This window comes from Arachis stenosperma, chromosome 2, assembly GCF_014773155.1.
Source record: "Arachis stenosperma cultivar V10309 chromosome 2, arast.V10309.gnm1.PFL2, whole genome shotgun sequence".
Taxonomy (NCBI): Eukaryota; Viridiplantae; Streptophyta; class Magnoliopsida; order Fabales; family Fabaceae; genus Arachis; species Arachis stenosperma.
This window is the reverse complement of record NC_080378.1, coordinates 114706778-114725528: the sequence shown is the minus strand read 5'-3', so window position 1 is coordinate 114725528 and position 18751 is coordinate 114706778. Positions and strand designations below refer to the sequence as shown.

Sequence of the window (18751 nt, the reverse complement as noted above, 5' to 3'; positions counted from 1 at the left end):
AGAATGCAATGAAGGGTGAGATCTTCCACTGGATATTATCCAATTTTTTTTCCATTGAAGAAGATCCACTCCCTCTGTATGGACTCTTTTAATTTTTTTTTTGGTGACTGTATGGACTCTTTTAATTTACACTTATTTTAAAGAAAGACAAAATAAGAAATTAAAGGGCTATAAAAATAATGATGGAATTGAATTGTGAAATGGTATCTCTACCAAAACTTTTAAGCTGCTCCCTCTACTAAGCAAATGGACACGTGTCATCATGGGTATTCTCCCAAAAAAAATCTTTGTATATGTGCATTATAACTCCCCATAATGATGGAATTGAAAGATTGCATCAATTTGGTCCTTCTTACTTAGCTTTCAAAGGCTGTAACTTTATGATTATATATACTCCTTCACATATTTGCCATCATCATGAGCACTGCTTCCACTTCGCTCTCTATAAATCCCTCTCTCTCTCTCTCTCTCCCTCCTCCTTTTTTTTCACCTGACACAAACACCACTTATTCTTCTTCCTTCTCTTTTCCCACTTCCTCTTCTTCATATTACCCTCGTTTTGCTTCTACCGGATTCCCTCTCCTCCAATCATTTGGACCGAAACCCATCACACCCATTTGCAAAAGATCAAATTTTTGCACCTTCAAAGGCTCAAACACTGTTCACCAAATTAAGTGTAACTGTCAAGATTATCGAACTAACCATGAATGAGTTCCTTCTTTCTCACATTCATGGTCTAGTTCAATAACCTTGACAGTAACACCTTCAAAGGCTCAAACACTCTGAGAAGAAGGAAAAGTTCGTACCTTGGAGCTACCAACAAAAAAAAATGACCATAGGTGGGGATAGTTTGCTTCAGGTTGTTGAGGAAGAAGAAGATTCTCCTCCTGAGTCTGCTTTGCTTGATCCTGAGAACAATTCTAGGCCAAGAAGAATCGCACTTTTCGTTGGGCCTTCTCCATTTGCGTGAGTCATTCATTCCCTCTTTTGATTTTGTTCTTCATGCATCAATTTATCATCATCTTTAATTTGTTTTTGGAGCGAATAATATCATTGATTAGATCTGTAAGTCCTACTGCTCCATTTTCCAAATCTAATCTATACATATATAATCTTAGATTTTGTTTTAAATTGATTATTTTTTACTATCACTAAATTATTAATTAATGTTTAAAATTGTATGTTAAAAATATATTATTAAATTGTTATATTAAAAAAATTGAATTAATAAATAAAAATAATAAATTTTGATAATATGACTCCTAGCATCTTGTTCATAGGTCGTTCCCTCTGTTTCTTATCTCTGTTTTTTTTATTATTTTTAAATATATAGCTACACTCATATGAAGAGGAAATCATCAAGAATTGGAGATCTGCTTTAAAGAAGGCAGCAAACTTTGGTGGATTTCATTATACATCCAAATACCGGTAAAAATTTTTATCCATGAAAATATGCTTTTGTTATTTAGCCTCTTTTACTATTTATTATTTAATTTTATATTTAAGAGTTAATAATAACTCTTGTATCAAATTAGTTGACTCGTTAATTATTTTTTATATGATGGATGAAATGGTGTAATACGTTGATATGAGTTGAAATGGGTGTATTTCACAAGTGTGATGTATAATGTAAATCGTTACTTACGATTTGTATAATAAAAGAAATCGTTATTCACGATTTCATAAATCATATTTTTTTTAATTAAAAAATTCAAATCGTGACTCACGATTTCTTAATTTTTTTTGTCTTATATGAAATCGTAACTAACGATTTCTATTAACTTTTTTTAATTTTTTGTCTTATTTGAAATCGTTACTCACGATTTCTTTTTATCCCATATCACTGCATTACACCAAAACATTATAATATTAATGAAAAACACCAATAACAACACAATATAAAAAAAAATTAGCCTAGTTGACTTTAAATATATAGAAAAATTATATTCATACCATTTTTTATATAATTTTTATGTATTTATCAGATATAAAAAAGTTATTTTTTATTTTCTATGGAATTATCCTTTCTTTAACTAGTAGTACTTTTGAATCCGGTCCCATAAGTCATAACAAAACACATCAAAATGAAACTTCCAACAAGATTAAAAAATGTTGCATCCATCAAATAAATTAGAATCAAGGACAAAGTAACCCAATTCGTACAATTTTTCCATTGACAGAGATGTTGGGACTTGGGACGACTTGAGGTCAATGTCTTTCAGCTAACAAGTAAGGAGCACCACACAATCTAAAAGGGAATACAGTGAATGAAGCTGAATAATGATGCCAGTTTCGAAAAAAAAGATCAAAAACTTGTTTTAATTTATTCTGAATCATCAACTATTACTGTGTTGCAGATCCATAGTCGGAAGTCTTTCATGCTGAGCACACCATAGGAAAAGGAGGACTTTTGTTGGAGCTTTAATCTTCCAGGGATTGAGCTTTAAGAGTTCCCTTGAGCATTTTTGCTTAAAAGCCTTCCACAAAAGCTATCCTGACAAGGGATATGAAAAGCTTCCCTTGCGCCAAAACTTCCCTCTGCGGTGCCCATTTTACGATTCTACCCTTCTCTCTTGCTGCACTTTCCACTTCTTCCAGAATTGACTTGATAGTTTATGGTCTTATCACCCATAGAAACCTCTGTTCGTTGTTTGCTAAGCCGTAGGCCACTTCGATTAGTTCCTTCTCGTCCCAGCTCGCTATGCTTTCTAAACTGACGTACACAACTGAACGCGGCTGAACGAACAACTGAACGCGGCTGAACGAACAAGAGCTGCTTTCAGTTCTGTATGCTAGTTTAGGAAGCATAGCAAGTTGGGAAGAGAAGGAACTAATCGAAGTAGCGTACGACTTAGCAAACAGCGAACAGAGGTTTCTATGGGTGATAAGACCAGAAACGATCAAGTCAATTCCGGAAGAAGTGAAAAGTGCGGCGAGAGAGAAGGGTAGAATAGTAAAATGGGCACCGCAGAATAAGATATTATAATTTGCTTTTACTTTGAGGGCTATATTGTCACAATTCATTGAGTAACAAATGCAAGGATATGAATAATTCCACAGGGCTGGATTTCAGAAATCTAACATGAAAAGAGTATGGTTCCTCAACTACTATGTGCCATCTCCCAAATTGATTTGCTAAAAATATGAAGTTTAAACCATTGTGCTATCCAATAATTTAAATTGTTCTGTGCTGGTTGTATTAGTTAGATTTTTTTTCAATACTCAGACACTTGAAACCTTATTTGCATTTTCTCCTTGGTTAATCTTCAAGATTGGTTTTTGTTACATATCACCTTGGTTCTGCATTATTGATACTTATGGCCTATGCATTTGGATAGTAATTTACAAAATTGCTATTTTTGCATTGTAATTTGCGCTGTGGTTTATATTAAAGAAAGATGAGATTATTTACAACTTGCCTCGTCTTTCTTCTCTCGATGATATTCAAACTGTTATTAGCAAGCATCACTGGGACGCAGCAAATTTCCATGCCAACGATGATTGTAGACTTGTAGTATCAGGATTGCAAAAATGTTTGTTAGTGAAGTTGTTTAAACAGATATAGGAAGTTTCTGTTTATAGCTTATTTTAATCCCTATTAATGCGAAAGTTGAATAATTAAAATTTTGGGTAGTAATTATATGAATAATTAAAATTTTGGGTAGTAATTATACTTATGTGTCCCTGGAGTTGAATGATGTAATGTCTTACTCTCCAAATTTAGGTTGAGTTATCTATAAACTATCTAAAAGAAAATCTGGATCTTGGTAATTTCTGTTTAATTTGTGATTTCTACTTGTTGGGTTGAAATACTGCTTGTTTCATTTGCTGCCTTTGCTAACTGAGTAGACTGCAATCAATATGACTAACATACATGTCATGAATTTTGGTTGTTTTCTAAGGCATATGTTCCCCTTTCATCTCAGCTACCGCTGAGTCGGTGACTATGTTTCAAAGAATTTTGCGCTCCTTATTGAAATAAAAAGCCTCCTTGTTGAAAGAAAAACCTGTTCTGGTTGGAATTTATTGGATTGTAGTAGGCTAACTTGTTTTGAGATACTAGCATAAAAAATTGGTGGAAACCAATTGTTAGTCTAATATTACCAATACTGCCAAACAAATGCCTTCTGGAACTGAAAGTCTGACCATGGGTTCTAAATAACTATTTTAGATAAAATGAATAAAATAAAGGAAAACTTGTAAACATCAAAAGGAAAAGGATATTGGTTGACTTGAGTAATAAAAATATTTACTCTGTTTTTCGAGTTCTTTCATTATCAATTAAACCCTCCCTCTCACTAATTTTATTATTCTTTGCTACAGTTGCCTCACCATTGGCACCAGAGTTGGATTCAGAATATTTAATACCAATACAGGAAGGCTTTTTCACCAAACATGTATAGCTCAAACTCCATGAATATTTCAATTTTTCACATGCCCTGCTATCTTCTTAAATATTTATGAACTTTTCCATCTCCTAGGTGTTGGAGGTTTTATTATTGTTGAGATATTGTTCAGCTCAAGTCTTCTTGCTATTGTTGGTGTTGGTGATAAGGTAGTTGCTTTTCTTCGTTGTGTTGTGTGTGAGTTTTGATTGGGCTTTCTCTATGATCTGATTGTCTTCATTGTTCTGAGTGATACAACTATCTTTGTTCCCAAGACGCCTCTGTTTGTTTAATTCAATCACTTCTGTTGCTCTTTGGGAATTAAACTTTCTAACTCCAATAGAGAAAGCTAAAAATCTCAACTTTTTCAACTTTTTTCCTATTTTGTTATGTTTTGTTTTGTGTGCACTCATGATTTACTGTTGCTAAAATGTTATTGGACAATTCTTGGGTATCGAGTGCTCATCAAAGATGGTTGGTGGTGGTTTTCAACGAAGTTGGGTACTAGTGAAGTTGCTTGGACTCTGATCTATTTTATGAATATTTGATTACACCATCATGCCATTTTCTCAATATTCACTATCATTGTTAAGAATAATCCCATCTCTCTTCTGTTTCTTTTCATTGCAGACTCGTTCTCATTTTACAAGACAAGGCATATACATATATGAATTAAATAGTCTCACAGTCTTGGAGACTATTGACACACTGCCAAACATTGATGAGGCTGGAATTAATACTGATGAGATTCCGTTCAATTAGTAGAGTTTGTGATAAGCACTACTTTTGTAATGGGTGCATGTCTAATTTTTATAAATTGTGTTCTTGCATATATAGCATTGACAGTACTAAAAATAACAGTGTAGAACCTCTCATTTTGATATCTTGTATTATCCATATGGTTATTTGGTAAAACTTTCTTCACAGAGCTTTGTGCATTTTCCACTTCTTGGGATTATCCTGTTTGAATATATGTATCTTTTAATTTGTTAATGATATTCGTGGCAAAAAGAAGATACCTTATGTCTTTAAGAAGATATTTGTTAATGGTATTTGTTTTCTTTTTTGGTATTGGAAAAGAATCTTTAAGATTTTGAAATATAGAAAGAACACGGAAATTGTAACACACACAATTGGAGTGGTTCAGATGTCAGAGAGCAGAAGGAGCTTCAGTAACAGTTGAAATAGAACAACTTTACTACCAGCTGTTGGGTTGACTCAGAAGAAGAATGAAAGAAAGTTAGTTACTTCATCAAAAGTTATTATTAATTAACCCCTGTATATATATTAGGGACGATGCAAGTGCCTGCGATATACAACATTTATGGTGGTGTTTTCATTCCATCCTTTAAAGTTCAACTCAACAGGGAATTTGAAAATGTGCATGCATTACTAATTACTAGTACATACCAGATTTTTCATGTAAATATCAGAATAAGCTATATACTTAGTCCCATAAATGTATGTATTTGGGTTCCTGGTGATTAGGAGCTGCTTCTGAATAAAGTGTGCCTAATTTCATTTATGATGTTATTGAAATATACTTATTTATTTGCTGAGGCAGCAAGGGGGAACACTGCATTAGCTTTTCCAACATTAGCAAAAGCTTCATGGCTCTAATTCCACCTTGTAGTACAAACTGATGTACCTACATTCACTTTTGTGTATCTCAATCTCTGTCTGAATACTGGACAATAATGTGGATGGATAGTATGAAAGGCAATTCAGGAATTCTTGCATCTGATATCATCCCCTAAGTAAACAGTATAAGGGAAATTCTGCTTTTTGAAAAAAGTACTCATTGTAAATATATTGGTCTTTCTGCAAATTAGAATATGTATGTTAAATAAGGAATGACTTGCAACAACCGGTGAATACTACTTCAATAATATTATATATGCACCTTCCTTTTATATCTTCTTTAACCAAAATATTGACCTTTAAACAGATCAAGGTACGAAAGCTGCAGATTTTAGAGCAACACATTCCCAGTAAAAACACCACATTTTAAAAGAAATAAGTTTTGAGATCAGTTTGCTTTCAAACTAAGAAACCTGTATGATCTGTGTAATGATTTTCATGCAGAATTGATAACAGAATGCACAAAAGACTATACCTTTTTTTTTTTTAATGTAATATGAGGGTGTAAAGACCAAGCAAGCAAGAAGAGATATTTAAAACTAGTACATGTAATTTAAAGACCAAAATAGCTAAAAGAAAGCTAGTGCATCTAATTTGAGGAAGAAACTTAAAAAAGTATGAAATTACAAGAAAACAGAATCTAAACCAGTTAACCCTCAATCTGCATCCTCCAGGTGATTTCATATGCCCCTTAGATCAGCCTTGTCAGTTTTCACATAGTACTTTCTTGCATTTTCTCCTTGGTTAATTTTGAAGACTAGCTCTTGTCACATATCACCTTAGTTTCTGCATTATTGATATTTATAGGCCCATACATTTCTATAGTAGTTTACAAATTGCTATTTTTTTGCATTATAATTTGCAGTGGTAGTTTATGCATATTATACTATAGTAAGATGTGATTTCTATTTGTTACTATTTGACAATTTGTCCCTTTATTTTAACTTTCATAACCTTTCATTTTATGAAGAAACACTAGGAAATATTAGCCATGTCAAACTCGGTAATTATTTTTATTCAAAGTCTTATTTGAAATTTTCAACTAAAGTGATCCAACTTATAATGTGCAATTTTATTGTTTTATTTGAAATTCAAATAAGTGCCAAGTCTCTAATAACACACTTGACATATTTTGTAATAAGCAATAACTAAGAAGTTATTAGGGGACTATATTATAAATTTCAATTTTCGAAGTTATAGTGATATAATTAAAAATTGAGTAAATTATAAAGAAGAAACATAGAAAGAACCCAAAATGAACCTAGAAAGAACATAGCAATTGACTATAATAATTAGGGAAAAAGACAAATAGGTCCCTGACTTTTGAAACTTTTGACAAATATATCCCTGACAAAATTTAAATACAAAAAAGTCCCTGACTTTAACAAACGGAGGACAATTTAGTCCTTCCGTCTATTTGCCTCTCATACACCTAACGGAACTGGCTGACGTGGCTGAAACGGTGTCCAGATGTCCGTTACGGTGCCACGTTGGAAGGAGAAAAAAGTTCGAATGACAAATAAGTCCTTGACGTCATTTTATAAATAAAGTTCGAAGGACAAATAGGTCCTTGAGAATTTTTTTTTTCAAAATTAATAAACTCATTTCCTAAATTCTCTCATCTACCTCTCTCCATTTTTATATTTCTCTCTACTATTTTTACTCTATATATAATTATATTTTATATTAGTAATTTGACAAATCAAAATATGTCATTCGATATTTTTTTACAATTAAAATATTTTAAATGTAAAATTATACACATTAAATTATTTTAAATTTTAGATAACGAATGTTAAAATTAATTACTAATAAAAAATTAGACTTTTTCATATAAACATAATAACTAAAAGTCTTATTATTTAATTTTTTATTTGCAGATATCTTGGTCTTCTTAGTCAGAAACTTTTGTCAACTTACGACTTTTTTGTAAAAGTAGTTTGATTTTATAAATCTTTTGTGTCATGCATAATTTATACTGTTAGAACAAAGTGAACTATAATTAAAAAAAAATATTCTCGTAATGTTATTATGCATAAAAATACTAGTTCTAATATAATACACAAATGCACTAATGCTAACTTAATACATGAATGATGCACAAATGAACTAATGCTAACTTGATGCATAAATGAACTAATGCTAACTAATGCCACTGGTATGATGAAAACTGAACTAATGCAATTTAACAAATTCTAATATAATACACAAATGCACTAAAACTAAACTAATGCAATTTAAGAAAAAGAGTAGAAACATAACAAGCCCAATTTCTACAATTTTAATACAAATAATTTAAATTGTAGAATAAAACAAGTTAACTAGATTTCAAAATACAAGCATAATTTTATCAGAAATTATTTTTAATATGGAAAAAAAATTGGTGTTTTGGTTGAATATTGACATTTGAAGTGTATTACAGTATTGTGGAAATTATTCAACACGCCCCCACGTGTTGGCTAAGATGCTGCCACGTGTTCAACACGCCCCCCACGTGTTGGCCAGAATGATGCCACGGGTTCACCACGCCCCCCACGTGTTGACTTCCCACAAAAAAAAATCCACCCATCTATAATTACACCACATTCTCCCATTTTCAACAAAAACACCAATATTTTTTCCATACAAAAAAAAATTAGCCTAATTTTATAAACTAAATTCTCATAATAGAAGCATAATAGAAGTATAATGAAAAAAAAATCTCAAAGACCTATTTGTCCTTCGAACTTTATTTGTAAAATGACGTCAAGGACTTATTTGTCCTTCGAACTTTTTTCCCCTTCCAACGTGGCACCGTAACGGACACCTGTACACCGTTTCAGCCACGTCAGCCAGTTCCGTTAGGTGTATGAGAGGCAAATAGACAGAAGGACTAAATTGTCCTCCGTTTGTTAAAGTCAGAAACTTTTTTGTATTTAAATTTTGTGAAGGATGTATTTGTCAAAAGTTTGAAAAGTCAGGAACCTATCTGTCTTTTTCCCTAATAATTATACAGAGAAAGGACAATTATAGAGAAGCATTTTGTTTATATTCGTTTGTCTATCACATTTTCCATATTAGATTCACATCTTTTCAATTTTTATTAGTATAATAATTATATAATTATAATTATGAGATGACAATGAATTATTCTTTTAAGTTTTAATTAACACTTTTTGAAAATAAAATCTCTAATAAAAAAGAAAAAAATAGAATACAAAGAAAAAAGTTGAAGTAAAAAAGATATTTAAAATTATTCTAATATAAATAAAACAACATAAAATATCATGTCACTTATAATATTAATAATACAACTAAATAACTAATAAATTTAGTTTTTATTCTGGTAATATCTATTAGGACTAATTTAAATCAGGTTATAGAGACATAGAAAATAGAAATTATAATAGACAAACGGATTCATTGATTGTTAAGAATCAGACATCTTATTGACTTAATTGCAATTTGCTAAATGCTTAATGCTAATTGCCACCTTCATTTCCTATCAATTAAGCCATATTCAACTATTTTTGTGAGAAAAGCACCACTTCTTTTTAATGAAATGATTTATATATATTACGGCCTTATTTATAATAAGAACTCAATTAAATCGATGTAATTCATATAGGTTGTTATCGTATATTAAAATTCAAACAACCTTATTTCCTTTTTTCTTTTTGAAAGTAACAACTCTTTCTAGTTTGGTAATACCACGTCATATGTCAGTGTCACATTAGTATTTCTTTTACTATTTTTGTAAGAGCAATGTTAGGAACCAAAAGCGTATTAGTCAAAAATTAGTCAAATACCTTTGGGTAAATTCAAAATCTTTACGAGTTAATATATATGGATGTTTCTTCTACTAAATATTAAAATGTTTCTTTTTCATACTAAATGGATATTCTTTTGTATATTTTTCGAATTTTTTTGTATTGCAAATGTGAATGTCTCTATTTCTTTAAAAATTTCATATTTTTTTTAAATTTTATAGATATTTAATTATTTTTGCTAAAATATTATTGGATGTTTCTTTTATTAAGTATTAGAATGTTTTTTTCATATTAAATAAATATTTTTTTTATAATTCTGTAATTATGTAGTTTGCAGTCTCTTTAATCATCAAAAAATACCTAATATTCCAAAACACAGAAAGACAACAAATCCCTAACTACAAACATATATGTTGAATACAAAATAAAAACTCTATCATCTACCATCTTTCTCAATGGGGATCGAAATCTTGATCTATTATGACAATAGGAGTAGAAACGGTAGCATCGCATCACCTTGATTTCCATCCTGTTTATTACTATTTATTAGTTTAGTGCATGGCTTTCACAGGTGCAAATGCTACTGTATTTAATTAAATACCTCCTTCATCACATCGGTTAGAGGTGTTGCTCGACGGATGATTGTAATTCTTGAAGATGACCATCTCGCTGGAGCTTGCAGAGGCGTGTGATGAGAGAATCAAACGCGTTTTTGCGAGTGACATCGCAGTTGAGGATAGATAGAGTTTGAAGGAGGTGGTTGAGGAGGTAAAAGGAGAAGGTTTTGTCGATGACGAAGTCGAAGGTAGACTTCGTGTTGAAGCAGTTATCTTGGATGCGCTTGTTGAGGACGTTGCGGAGAACATGGAAGTCGCCAGCGCTTCCAGCAACATTAGTGAGAGAGAGAAATGTGTGTGTGATTGTTAGTGGTGGGTAGGTTAATGTGAGAGAGAAGAGGAATGCTTTTATAAATTTTAATTATGTTTACTTAATTAATTTTAAATTTTTTAAATTTAAAATTTAAAAAATTTAAAATTAATTATTAATATAAATTAATGTAGTTTTGTTTAGTTTTTTGCTAGTAATTTTTTGGTTTTATATACTTTTTCTTTTTCTTTTTGTAATAGCTAGTGAACTGTTTGAAATATTTATGAATTTCGTTTCAAAATATATATGGACGCAACTCATTTGTTTTAAATTATAAAAAAATTAATTAAAAATTAAATAAAGCTACAAAATATACAAGGTTCAACAGAAAAACAAAGTAAGTAGTAACAGCTCAATAGTCAATAGCAAAGCGTGTTATTTTTTTTCTTGGGGAAGAGGAACCTACGAAGATACAAGGACGAAGCTACAGTAGTACCGTATAAGGTAAATAATTTTGATTTATTTTTGGAAAAAATTTCACTCTTCTTTTTTAAAATATACTAAAATGATATTTTTTTCTCTTTTATTTATAAAATATACATTTTTTTCCTTTATAATTTTTAAAAAATCTCTTCTTTAACTCATCTTAAAATTTTGTGTTATTAATATTAACTTTATCCATTTTTTAAGAAAAATTAAATTATTTTTTATAAAAATATCCTTTAATTTTTTTATTTTTTGTGATTAAATTTTGTATACCAAAATATTCTTTAACAAAAATATTTTCTAGTGATTAAATTGTATTTTTACCAAAATATTCTTTAAAATATTTTATAATAATTATAAATTACTTTTTATTAAGATACTCTTCAATATTATTTTTCTAGTGATTAAATTGTGATATCAATGTATATTATTTTAACATTAAAATAAAAATTCTTTTCCGTGAGACTAATAGAAAAATATATAAAAATTATTAAACCAAACTTATAAAACTGTTTTTAATAATATGCATTGATATCATGAGATTAACGGTAAAACATACAAAAAAAATTATTGTTAAAGAAAATTTTGGTAAAATTATAATTTAGTAACTAAAAAATTATTGAAGGGTATTTTAGCAAAAAATAATTTAATTATTAAAAAATATTTTGAAAGATATTTTAGTATAAATATAATTTAGTCACTAGAAAAGTAATTTGTTAAAGGATATTTTGATAAAAAAAATTAATTGTAAAAAATTAAATTGTTGATAAAGGATTTTTTGTAAAAAATAATTTTTTAAAAAAATAGATAAAGTTGATAATAATTAACAGTAAAAAATTCAAAATAGATTAAAAAAAATTTTTTTAAAAGTTATAAAGGAGAAGAGTGTATATTTTATAAATAGAGAAAAAAAAAATGTCATTTTAATATCTTTTAAGAGAGGAGAGTGAATTTTTTTTTCGATAAAATTACTCACTATAATTATTGGTCTTTCTCCAAATTGAAACTTGTGAAGGGAATGACTTACAACACTTTGTGAATAATAATGCAATAATATTGTATATGCATCTTCCCTTTTATATCTCCTTTTATCAAAATATTAGACCCTTAAAGAGTTGATAACAAAATAATAATCCACATACCAATTAGAATGAATCAAAGAGTATATATGTTTCATTTCTCATCACAATTTTAAATATAAATTCACTCGATCTAATTTATTAACATTGGCAGGTTCAAATTTACCCACTCATTTTGTGGTTTCCATGATTCCTCGCCAAGAATCGGCCTAAGACAAGGATACCAATATCTAACAATCTCTGGTTCTGATGCAACAGAGGGCAACAGTGGTTGAGGACCCTGCCATAAACAAGAATTCAAGAACAAACAAATAAATTATGTTAATCGACCGTAAAATTATGCATGTATTGATGTTCAAATTTATCAGTCATACAACCATAACTAAAAAGTTATTAAAACAAAGTCACAAAACATAGCATAGCCAATTCTGTCTTCCAATTGAGCTACTCTGTGTTTTGAGTTAAGCTAGCTTACAATCCATTTTGCATTTGGAGGAAACCAATTCACTATTGCTACCATACTCTTTACACTTAACCAGTTGCGCTCTTTGCCGGCGACGAATCGAACAAGTAGTGAAGAATCTTCGTCATTGAGTGTTGAGTATATACACAGCAGCAATGCAACACGGAAAATGGAATCATGCAACAACCCTGTTATCGAGCTTTGTTGCACATTATCATCATCAGAAGAAAAGACAAGGGTCTTGTTCACTATTCACATGCATGGTATGCTTTTTAGTTTTCTTTCTCTTAATCTAATTAAATATCGATTTGCCAATTGATGAAACAGCCTAACTTAGATACAAAAATATTATTTGTGCCCATCTTAATCCCGCATCTTGTATTATTAACGAAAAAGAAATTATAAATACGATTAATAACATCACATTCATCCCAAATTGAACAATTGTTGTGAGAATTGAATTACAAAGGAATTCTTTCAAAAATTCAACCCAATTCTTTCTCTGTGAAGTTTCCAAATCCACAAAATACAGTTAGAAGTAACATGTCTTCTTAATTCTTAAACCATAAATACATCCAAGGAAAATCTAAACAAAACATCAATAAAAGAAGTATGTTAAAATGGAAATAACTCTAGAAGAGCTTTGGCCTCTTTGACACAGGAAAAAGAGGAGGATCCTTTGACTCCATCCAAAGAAATTCCCTAATGTCAGTTAAAAATGAGTAATAGTCATCCCCTATCCGACAAAAATTCAAATAATCTACCATGGAATAGATATGTCTACTCTTTACATTAACAGTTAAGAAATTTTGAACCTTATGAGAAGCAGGACTGTTAATGTTATTGTAATTCATATCAATAGCATCCTCCATGATAGATAAATGAAATACAGATAGACAAATCAATGGAGTTCTAGAATGATCATACTCATCTGCAAAGCCAATTAACATGGCACAAATCATGTTGTTACCAAGGTAGACGAGAGCCGGACATGCAGCAGAAAATGCAGGTTGGATGCCGTCAAAACAACCCTCGATTGGCTGAACAAATCGAACACCTCTTTTGTTCACAAGCAAGGCATGTAAGGTTGCTTTATACCCATGTTCCCATTCACCAAAAGGGTCGGATTTTTCAATATGAGAAGCAGAAAGATAAAAGGTATAATCCCTGTCGTCTGCAACAAAAAACATAATGACTAGATTTCAATTCAATTACAAGGATGGATTGTAGTACGTTTCACTGCTATTGTAATTACAAATATTCTTAATAATCGAACAAAACTCAATTCAATTAAATTGTGTACTTTAACAAACTATCCCAGGCCAAGCAGATACGAATTTTAATTCAATTCAATTCCATATCAATTTTAGTATGTTTATGCTGAGAAAAATAACTTTTTTGATCCACCATATAAGAAGGATAATTAAATTAGAGAAACAAACAAACAAACAATTGGAATTGCTGATAATGGTACCTGGAAGAGGCAGTGTCATAATGGGACAGTGGAAGCGACGTCTGCCCTGAACAGTAAAACCGAAAGAATCTATGAATGCATCAGCTGCCCCCAGTTTAGTCCATGTGGATCAAAGGAATAAAAAAGCACACTTTCAAACTCTCCAACATTGGGCGAAGGCTTTATCCTCGTAAATGCCTCATACGCCTCATCTGTAACATAAATGGTTTGAAAATATATTTTGTCCCCAAACACAAAATGTTGTGTTTCAAATACATTAGATTTCCAGTCATATGTACGCGAGCGCAGAGCCCAGAACCGATCTGGTACTTCTTGAATAGGCATTATAGGATTGAACTTGATGAAATAATAACCCCCCTTGATTTCTACGTATTCCGAAAAAAAAATTACTGTAGAAGCTCATAGGTGGCTCAGGGATTAAGTCCACCTCCTTGCACGTTAACTGCTTCTGCTTCGAGAAGAAGTTGGAATGTTTTGACCGAAGGAGGACCATCACAAGCATAGCCGGCAGGACAATAGCGAAGACCTCCGAGGAGATAGAAGTTGGAGTCGAACTCCACAAGCCGCGTGCAGAAAGCCGGAAGATCAGCCTTGAAAGCAGCTGGAATCGGAGGAAGAGAATCCCAAGTCACCACCGCCTGCTCCTCCTCCTTGGGCGGAGAAAGCAAATCGCAGACGTCGATTCCATAAACCTTGTCTAGCGTCTTGAAACACACGTATGGCATCTCTTTCTGTTCCTCCGTCATTCCTTTTCTCTTATCTTCTTCTTTCTATGGTTAATACTAGGGATTGTACATGGTTTTTGATTAATTTAAAAGTTAAAACTTGTTTTTTTGTTTAACTGAAATTTTAATTTTGATTAATTAATTAAATTAATTTTATATGATAAAATTAATTATTAATTGGTTAAAAATTTTAAAAATTAATTTTACAAAAATAATTAGTTTTTGGATAAAAAAGTGGTTTTTGAAAAAAAATTGGTTTTGGGCAAAAAAAATTAGACTTTGAACAAAAAATCTATATCTACCAAAAAAACTTTTTTTTTTAAATTGAATTTTTAATTTAAAAAATTGAAATTAGAGTTTTATAAATTTGATTTTAATTTTAGTTAATCAATTAAAAATTAATTTTTTTAATTTAGTATTAATTAAACAATTTTAAAAATATAAATATAATTTTTAAAATTATTTTATTAAATTAGTTAATTAAAATATAGTTATAATTTTTTAATATACACCCCTAATTAATACTTAATACCAGCATGAGACTGAGCAAAACGAAACTGAAACCTAGTCCCTAGCTACTCTCGGCTATAATTGCTAAAAGTTAAAAATACGGACAAGACCAAAGAATAAAAAATCAAAATAATCCTATTTTTGTAATTTAAATATTTTCATGTTTAGATCATGAAATTTTGGTAAGAATAATAAAAGAAAAGATAGTATAATAAGTCAAAAAAAAATTCAAATACAAATTCACAAATGAGGACAACTAAAACCAATGATAAGGTTTTCAAAAATTCAAAAATTATTTGTGGTGCAAAAATCAATTTAAGATTAAATCAAAGAGTATAGAATTCATAAAAAAAATGTAAGCAATGACATAGATGAATGTTCTAAACTATTTGAATAATCAATTAGGAGTAAAAATATGCATAGAAATTAGAACAATGCTGAAAGAGAACCAAATTATGTTTAAGGAAGAAAATTTAACGTAAGGTGTTCCTATAAAATTAATAAAAAAAAAAATAGATGGTACTTTAGAAACAAGTAGGTTTAAAATAAGTAAAGATATGAGTCTAATATTTTTTAAAAAAATAACAAATGTATAAATAATGTGTTATGCTAAATTAAATTCAAACGAAAATAAATTATGTGAAGTTTGTCAAATAAAAATTAACTGAAATAAAGATAAAAATATTATTTCAGGAAGTTTAAAGAATATCTAAATACATAATCAAGTAAATATATATACATAAAAATTTGGGTAATGTTGGAGAATGATCAATTTATGTTAAAATGAGAAAATCTAATGTAAATTGTTCTTGTAAAATTTATAAAAGAGTAAGTAATACTTTTGAAAAGAAGCATGTTTTAACTGTATAAAAAAATTATTCATTTCTTATAAAAAAAAATACATATAAGATCAGAGGCAGGTATCTAAAATTTAAAGGATAGTTACCGTTTGTAACACCCTACCACACAGGGCCTTACGCTTAAGTCGTAAAGCAGAGGTGGCAAGGTATTACGACCTCTAAAAGAAAATGATATTTACATAGATATAGTTGGGTGAAATCATATCTAGGAGCCTTGATGAACAAGCTAAACAAATTAATAAACAGAAAATCGTGACACACTCGCATGGATAATTCGTAAAACGGACAGGTAAAATCGAAGTATAACTGAACACATATATATACATATCAGAGTTCCAAAACTCAGATAGCAAGCTCCAGACTCGACCTGCGAAGCTAAGGCCGACCAGAGTATATAATTATGTATATACACAACCCAAAATAAAACTCAAACCACAAAATAAACCCCTGTATCTCCAAGTCGACCTCTAGGAGGGACAAAACACAAAATATACATGCGGAGATTTTATAAACATATATACATAGCCTAAAACAAAATATGACAGTCCAAAAGACAGTTCTTCGCTCGTAAGGAGGATACCCAAACGCTCAACGAGGTGTCTCTCGACCTGCATCTGAAAAACAACAACATAGTATGGGATGAGAACCGGAGGTTCTCAGTATGGTAAAGGTGCCCGCATAGTTAATATAAAAGGTCTCGGGAAAGCCAGAGGCATTCCTAGAACTTCGACACTCAGATTTCAGCTTGAGAATTCAACTAAACCAGAAATTAGGTAAGTTGTCTAAGGTATTCTAATTCGGAATCTAACTTTAACCTAATAATTCACGTTCTGTCTCCTCTAATCCTCCGAATCATTGGTGGAACAATCCTCTCTCCTCACACCTTCGCCAAGAAGGATTTCTCAGAAAACATACACATATAGTCCAAGCAAGAAAAGCACAGGTAGAGAAGCATTTACAGCAAGTAGAACAAGTAGCGGATAAGCAGAATTAAACAGTTAAGCAAACCAAAACAATGCACACTCAAGCAAACAAACAAATGCATATGATGTATGCCTGTCCTATGGCTGATGAGTCTCATCTGTCGGTTATACAGCCAACCCGACAAGTCCTGGTAGTTAACCATTGGACAGTCCCTCTGTGCGCGCATCCCCAAGCTCAATAATATTCCATGGAGTCAAACTCCAAGCTCAAATATAATATTCCATGGAGTCACACTCCAAGCTCAATAACATAGTATTCCATGGAGTTAAACTCCAAGCTCAATAATATTCAATATTCATATTTATATGCATGCCCATGGGGGAATCCGGGGTGTTAAAGTGCCCGGTCACATCTTGCGACAGAGGGTCAATAAATAGTCTCAAATACACAAGCCACATAATAATCTCTTTCTTTTTAAAATACCACTTCAAATCAAACTCCAATTCTTAAAGAAATTTTGGCAGTATCTCCTCTAAAGCTCGAATTTCTGCCACCCTTCAAGGGTCCCAACTATCAAATCAAACGCCTCTCAATCCTTCAAATCATTTCCAATAACAAATTATTTCATAATCAAACAAATACCAATATTAAATCTTTTTCCAAACCGACCAACTTCAACAGCAAATTATTGACAACAGCTAAACCTCACATTTTATACCATATACACAATCCATCAATTATTCACTCAGTTCATTCCTATCTTAAGGTCTTCTAGCCTAAGTTTTCACGTGACATTAAACATTAACTACGAGAAACCAAAACCATACCTTCGTACGGAATCAAAATATTCAAAGCTCTGGAGAAGCTTTCTGACCGAGCTATCGAAGAAGAAAACGTCCAGAATCGTCTTTGCCTCCTAAAACTCTCGTTGGCCAAATCCAAAGAAAAGAGGAGCTACGCCATTGTCAACTTCTACTAATCAAAAATGGTGTCAACGTGTAGAGAAGGAGGTTACGAATACTTTTACCGGATTAGATTTTTGATTGGAGTTATAGATTTTCAGAAATCGAAGCAGAACGTTCGAAGGGGTTTACATCAGTCACGCTCTTCTCTCTCGCCGTTTTCTTTCCTTTTTTTCTCCCACATATGCTGATCATATATATATCTATATATATATGATTAATTAGTAAACCGCTTTGCCTTTCTTTATTATATATATATAAGCCGCCTTAGCTTTCTTTATTATATATACATAACGATAATGATAAACTTTAGTGGACATATTTATATATAATGAATTAATGATTGAAGTACATTAATACGTATATGCATAGTCTTTATATTTATATATATATAAATATAAACGTAAGCATAGATTAGGTAATCGAAAATAGGTAAATCAAATAATAATAATAATAATAATAATAATAATAATAATAATAATAAACGTAATAGTAATAATAATAATACAATTAGAGCAATAATATTTATAAAGCTGAAAGTATATGAGTTATTAATATAAATGATATTAGTAATTTAAGGATAAAAGATATTTGGTGAAATATTAGTAAAGCTAAGCTCACCAAAG

General features: G+C 30.7%; 1 protein-coding gene and 1 long non-coding RNA gene across 6 annotated transcripts; one reads left to right on the top strand and one right to left on the bottom strand.

Moving 5' to 3' along the window:
• Positions 1-511: 511 nt before the first annotated feature.
• LOC130960354 (uncharacterized) lies at positions 512-6171 on the top strand. The gene is made up of 7 exons (XR_009079075.1): positions 512-966; positions 1334-1428; positions 2181-2229; positions 2358-3091; positions 4324-4397; positions 4482-4555; positions 5016-6171. It is a non-coding gene; the product is annotated as an uncharacterized LOC130960354 (long non-coding RNA).
• A 6036-nt stretch (positions 6172-12207) lies between these two features.
• LOC130960398 (uncharacterized) lies at positions 12208-14910 on the bottom strand. 5 transcript variants are annotated; one of them, XM_057885781.1, is made up of 3 exons: positions 14145-14910; positions 13598-13844; positions 12208-13372 (listed from the first exon to the last, which is right to left on the bottom strand). In XM_057885781.1, exons 1-3 carry the CDS (start codon positions 14161-14163, stop codon positions 13303-13305), a joined length of 336 nt encoding a protein of 111 aa, XP_057741764.1. In that variant the 5' UTR covers positions 14164-14910; the 3' UTR covers positions 12208-13302. The 5 variants fall into 5 exon arrangements, 4 of the variants coding, with proteins under 4 accessions (XP_057741764.1, XP_057741765.1, XP_057741768.1 ...); XM_057885782.1 differs by having other exon boundaries at positions 13641-13844; XM_057885785.1 differs by having other exon boundaries at positions 12208-12487; positions 13641-13844.
• Positions 14911-18751: the final 3841 nt, after the last annotated feature.